The following is a 6,433-nucleotide window of genomic DNA, read 5'->3' on the forward strand; positions in this document are numbered from 1 at the left end:
TGTCTAGTTCATTCTGAATCCTAGCCCTACCTTCTAGTGCATCCACTACTCCTCCCAGCTTGGTGCCATCTGAAAACTTGCTGTGTATACACTATGCCATCTTCCAGGTCATTGATGAAGATATTGAACAAAACCAACCCCAGGACCAACCCCTGGGGCACTCCACTTGATACCAGCAGCCAACTATACATTGAGCCATTGATTACTACCCTCTGAGCCTGATGCTCCAGCCAGTTTTCTATCCACCTTACAGTCCATATTTCCTTAGCTTGCCTCAAAGAATGTTGTGGGAGACCATTAAAAGTTTCCTTAAAAAAAAAAAAAAACACACACAAAAAAAACAAGGTATACCACATCCACTAGTCTCCCCACATCCACAGATTTAATGTCTCAAAGATGAAGAGAAGCAACTAGAGAGCTATATCTTCGGTTTGCCCAAATCTCCCAGGAAATCTGCATTATACTCCAGCATAAACTATACAGCTTATCCCAGGAGAAAAAATGTCACAAGTTTCAGCCCTTGGTCTGGGCTCAGTTGGCAAAGACCAAACCTTCCTCCTTGATGCTTATGGTTTCTATTAAAAGTTTGGTTGATGTTGGCTCTACCTAAAGAAAGCTACAGTCTAAAGCTTGGGGATGCCAGTCACAATGCATATGGGAATTACATCAGAAATTGCAGGTAAAATAAAAGCAGCAAAGCCTCACCCAAACCCAGCTCCCCCACCAGAAAAAGCCAGTGAGGAAGAGCTATCAAACAATATTTAATACAGATTCTTCCCCAATCCCTGGGGAGATGGAGTCTGTGACATGCTAAATTTGCAAAGTTCAGTAGAAAAAAAACTGAGGAACTAAGCACAGACAGAGATTATGACTATAAAGGAACAAGAAAGCACCAGCTTGGAACTCTGTTTTACAGACATTTTTTTTTTAATCTGTTCAGAGGATGCCTAAGCAATATGTTCACTACTACTGCAGGGTGATCTCCAGAAATAAGCCACAAGGAGGGGGAAGGTTGGTTAGTCAGTGCTGAACTGCGGATTAATATAGGATTTAGGTCAAAAAAGGTGTTTCATGTGGGAGACCTGTACACAGAAGAGGACACAATCCTGCTCAAAATAGACAGTACTCTGTTCATACTGGTGGCTTTGACCCAGGAGCTAAGATCTGCTTCCAAACATTTAACTCCCTCTTGCTGGTCAGCCCAAAAACATCAGCAACACCACTTTGTTACTCTATGATTGCCATTCTGCAATCATCATGCTGCTCATGATCTGCTGGGTTTCAGTTCAAGCCCATTTCCTCTGGTCACAAGTTAGTAGCACCTGAAGGTAAAGAAAGTTGCCAGGTTGCAGTACAGGTGGGAGGGTGGACAGCTGCTATACACACTTACATTCCCAGACCCTTCGTGGATCGTGGAGATAGAAGCAGGAGGTTTCCTCCACTGGAAAAGGGCTGCCCTTCAAGGAATTAGACTTTCCATTCTATTCATGATTATCATGGATATTCACTATGCTTAGCACCAAAGATCTTCAAGCCCTCTTTTCAAGGGCAGGGATTTTTCTCCACCCCTAGAAATATTTCAAGAAAAACAAGCTCTCTTGAAAGTGTTGGTTTACAATGAAACCACAACCTCTTTTCAGTTTAATGAGACTGGATCCCTCCCTCACATGCAAATTCTGTTTCACCAAAAAATATATTTTCCACCATAAAAACACCAGCAAGTTTCTCTATTAGCTCTGGTACTAACCCCAATTCATATCATTAAAATTCTGCTTCTCTAAAATGCCCCTGCTGTTTCAGCTGAATGCAGCATCTTTTTCACTTCCTGTCCTAATCTGCTGAGGAGTGTTATTGTGCAGTTTCACAGCTGGTGCCTTCCACTGGCTGCAATGGAACACTCTTATTTTTACAGAGGAACACAATTTCTCTGTATCCTTTTTCAATCTTGCCAGGCCCAACAATTCAAACATTGCTTCCCAACCACCCACCAGTCCACTTGAGTATTGTAATATCTGCCTTCTGCTTTCCTCTTCTTCAGCTTGACAGTAACAATACTTCTGGCTAAGGAAGCCCAAGCATGGCTACTTCTGGCTGTGCCATTAATGAACCAAAACACAAGGAGAATGGGAGACAGGGAAAAGAGAGACAACTTCGCACTCCCAAACTCAGAGACAGGGATGGGACCTGACCACTTCAAACATGGTAGCCTGTAGCATGAATACCAGTCTAACTGGCTGGCCCTCAATCTTTTTCTTAATCCTACTGTTTGTATTAAGAGTTGACTGGCTTCTCCCACCAACCTCACCCAGCCCAGACGAAACATTTTGCAACATGCCTTTATGTACAGAAAGTGGCGATCAGTGGACAGGGTGGCAGAAGCCAGCATCAAGGGCTTCCAGAACTCTTGGCAGGACTTGGCTCAGCTGGGCATTCTCCCTTCTTCTCAGTGTCCCCTGATCCATCATTCTGCTGCTTAATGTACTGACTCAGCAAAGCTGTAAGGTACACAGAGTTGCTCTGCAGGACCGTGCACGTCTGGGATGGCACAAGAACAAGAGTACCCACCACTTGCCCTTGGGCAAGCTCCAGGGAGGGCAGCTTGGAGTAGTTTAACACCCCTTGTCTGCTGAGGATGGTATTTTCAATGCAGGCACCTACAAGACAAAACAAGAGGAACAGGCACTACTGAGTACAAGATACTGGCAACAAGGTGAAATTAGGCAATTAAAAAAAAAAAGTCAGAATCTTTTTATTTTCTACAGAAGCATTAAAGAGAACATCTAATACTAGATGACACAACCTCCATCTTGGGCTACATCTGCTGGTGTGATGTGGAGCAGTCAACAAGGCAGTGAACTAGAAGACAGGACACCTGGGGCCTCATTCTACTGAAGTGCCATAACTCCATGCAAAAATCCCTTACCGTGTCTCTTCTCCTCACCTACCACCCTTTATCTTTTCTGTTTTCATTAAAAGCTCTGTGGCAGTAACCATCTTTCAGTATGCACATACATGGGCAGAACTTAGTGCAAAAAAGGCTGCGATTTCAGCTGCTGCCTTTAAAGGCTCTGGTAACATTAGTAACAACATCTCATGCTTTTCACACAAGCTGATCCAATAGGGGAAAAGTTCCCATACTGCAGAGCCGCTGCACTCGAGAGAACTCTTACCTAGGAGAACTACTTCTGGCACCCTTTTCAGTATCCGCAGCATTTCCTTTGCTTTGGTTTCTGGACTCACTAGCAGGATATTTTTTCCCACGAAGAGAGGGAGGAGATTCTTGTACTTGGATTCTGAAAGGAAGGCTCTCATTATCTGAAAGAGGGAGGCAGGTCTCAGTATACAAAAGGGAAGCACAGATCATGCTGAATTTGCCATAATAAAAATTGATGCCATCCCAAAAGGCACCTTTGTTAACCCAAAAATAGGATCTGCCTAAAGAACACACCCAATATTGGAGATCAGCCTTCCACTACACTTTTTCAGCACAATCAGCTTGAAACTGGCTTCAATTTAGACCAAGTAGTAAATGACATCAACTTCACAGTCAGATGTTTCGCTATCATTCACTCCTCAATATTAACAGCCTTTTCTAAAGCAATGTATTCAATGCTCCAGAAAGAGCAAACAGTGTTCACACTCAACAGTAGCTGAATGAAGAGCCTGTATGCTGAAGACTGTTCAATAGTGTCATCTAGGACTGACTGCAAAATCCTGCTCAGTAGAGCAAGCCAGAATGGGTGAAATACACTTGCATGCAGAATACTGCACTTGGCTCCCCAATATTCTGGGAGGCAGCTATTTTCCATCTGAAGTCCTGTATGGTTTGGGACTCAGATCTCCTTGCTCCCTGTGCAATACCTGGAAAGCCAAACCATTTATAGCAAGCTGGAGTAGAGCAAGAGGCAGGGCATTCTCTGTGGAGGGTCCCCAGATGTACAACCTGCTCCCTCTAGCAGTTTGCCAAAGTGTGCTGGCTTTGGAAACAAGCTCCATTCTTAGCTTAAGGTTGTCCAAACTGGCAGCCCATGAAGGGTCTCTGGGCTCCCTGATTCCCTAGCTGCCATTTCTTGCCCCTGCCCCAGGTCATGGGATGGGGTGATATGATGCAGCTTGCATGGTGCTGTGCAGCAAGGCAGGTTCCCGTGCATGCAGAGTGCAGTGGGTGGCAAAGCACGCTGTGGGGTCCATGTGGCATGTAGCCTCCATTGGTGCAGCCCCTGGCCACTTAGAAGTTGGACAGCCCTGTCTTAGGCCATTTGCTGTGGTGGAACATACAGCTCCAGCTTCAAATCTCATGAATGCATGTAATAAAAACAATGCTATAACTCAAGTCAAACACCATCTACTCTAGGTCATGGTAACCCTCTTGTCTGTCTTACAATCTACCATCACAGCAACTTAGGCAAGGTTTGGAGTACAACGATTCCAGAGTACGAGCCACCTGCAGTGCCCAGTTTAACCACACATAGCACCAACCTACCTCATTTGGAAACTTCTTAACCCAAATGTTATGCTTCATGAGATGATAATTCACGAGCTGCATTTCATCATTGGAAGGAGAGTTGAACTGACAAACAGCAATCATCTTGCTACTACGAAATATCTCCCCAACCTGGCGACGCAACAGTTTCGCATAGCCATTCTCCTGAAAGACCAAGAGCCAGTATTTACCACATCCTGACTTTGACAACTGTGTGGTCTTTGAAGAAACAGTGATGAGCACCAAAGGCAGCAGTGATCAGCTAATAAGAACGTTGTTTACACAGTATCTCACAGTGCTTTAAGGCAGTCATTATTTCTGTTTTCCAGGTGAGGAAACAAACAGAGAGAGGTTGTATGACCTGTCCAAAGTGAGACACAGTCAGAGTATGACAAGAATCCTGAATCCCAGCCATCTACTGTAAATCACTAGACCAGGGCTGCCCAACTGGAGGACAGCAGGTGGCCCCAGGTTCCAGTTTGGGCACCCCACCTGGCAGCTGCTGCCATTAGAGTCTACACGACACTCCCCATTCTCCAGCTTCTACTGACTGACTGCACAGGCACATGGCTGGAGGGAGACTCAGGGACCCTGTGTGGTGCACTGGGGGGTATAAATATGGTACACTGAGGAACCTGATATTTGGCACAGCAGCAGAGACCCATATGATGGCTGCATGCACGGCACACCCCACCCCCAGCCTTAGTACAGCATACGATGCACATAACACAGAGCTTAGGGGAGGGGGGGGGAAGGGAGGGTGCGACCCATGCAGTGTGGGCCTGGGGGCTCTGCAGCCCTTGGACAGAAGTTGGACAGCCATGAGAACATGGAACCCAATGTGACAAATCGATAGATGTCAAACACCAACTGTACCACTGACTTTGGGGCCCTTTCAAAACAGAGGGCCAAAACCAAAAGGATGCAAAACAGAACATCTGCAAAGGCCAGTTGGGGGGGGGGGGCAGGCAGTGGAGTAAGGAATCTGCATGATCCTAAAGCTTGGTTTAAAGGCTACCAAGAAGCCAGGCTCATAGCAAACTGAGAAGCCAAAAGGGCTGTAAAAAGGCAGGGAGGGTTTGAAGGGCACCAAGTACAGGTAGCTCCCATCAGCTTCAGTGTCATGGCTGGCCAGAAGGCAGGCCAAGACTCCCAGCACCTCTTATCACAGGAGAAGCCAAGCCCATAGCGAACAGACCAGCCAAACAGGGTGCAAAGCAAAAGGGAGGTCAGAAGGGCACCAAATGCAAGTAGCTCCTGTCCAGCGCCTGGAAGGCTGGCCCCAACACCCAGTGACCCATCAGCCCCAGGAAAGCTGGACCAATACCAGGTGCCCACGCAAAGCCAGGACCAAAGCAAGCCAGCCAGCCAAAGAGTCTGCAAAGCAAAAGGGAGGTTCAAACATGAAGGAGGATGGGAGACTGGGCTCTCTGCACAGCTCAACCAAGACAGATGCAGAAACCAGCTGCGGGCGTGGAGCAGGAGAAGCCCACGCACCAGAGCCGGGCGGAGGGGCGCGCTAAGGGCTCCGGCGCGCCCTCGCCTTTACCTCCTGGACGGGCACGACTGGTGGGGTGATGCAGTGCGGCGGGACAAGCGGGCGGGGGGCGATGTACTCGGTGACGGCCATCAGCTTCTGGCGCTCGAAGTGCATCGCCTTCCAGTGCCGCGTGACGGCCTTGGAGGAGGCCCGCACCGGCTGCGACCGGGCCGCGCCTGGGCGAAAGCAAGACACGGGTCAGGGTGCGGCACCCCCAGGCCGCAGCCCCGCGGCATAGCCCAAGGGGATGGCACTTACCGGCCCGACACAGCCCCCTACCACGTAGCACTACAGCCAATGCCACCGCCATCTTAGGTGAGACAAAAGCCGCGGGGAATTGTGGGTAATTAGAAAACTACCTCCTCCCACCCGTAACGGAGGCAAGGTCCTGTTGAGGTAAGCCCGCCCCC

General features: G+C 48.0%; 1 protein-coding gene across 3 annotated transcripts in view; it reads right to left on the reverse strand.

The window, feature by feature from the left end:
* The window catches only part of MRPL10 (mitochondrial ribosomal protein L10), an 18,900-nt gene extending 12,468 nt beyond the window's left edge, over positions 1-6,432 (reverse strand). Inside the window, exons 1-6 of one of the 3 annotated variants that reach the window (XR_016441968.1) lie at positions 6,282-6,432; positions 6,033-6,199; positions 4,484-4,648; positions 3,171-3,315; positions 2,336-2,654; positions 907-1,322 (exon numbers count right to left, since the gene is read on the reverse strand). Coding sequence is in view for 1 of the 3 variants with exons in the window: in XM_090044619.1 (XP_089900745.1) it covers positions 2,386-2,654; positions 3,171-3,315; positions 4,484-4,648; positions 6,033-6,199; positions 6,282-6,333 (798 nt within the window). In the remaining 2 variants the exon portion in view is untranslated. Of the gene's footprint in view, positions 1-906; positions 2,655-3,170; positions 3,316-4,483; positions 4,649-6,032; positions 6,200-6,281 lie in introns of those variants that run through there. The other 2 variants (XR_016441969.1, XM_090044619.1) reach the window with 2 other exon arrangements.
* Position 6,433: the final 1 nt, after the last annotated feature.

The sequence above is a fragment of the Crocodylus siamensis genome, chromosome 4 (assembly GCF_052110815.1).
Source record: "Crocodylus siamensis isolate JL-2025a chromosome 4, ASM5211081v1, whole genome shotgun sequence".
Classification (NCBI taxonomy): domain Eukaryota; kingdom Metazoa; phylum Chordata; order Crocodylia; family Crocodylidae; genus Crocodylus; species Crocodylus siamensis.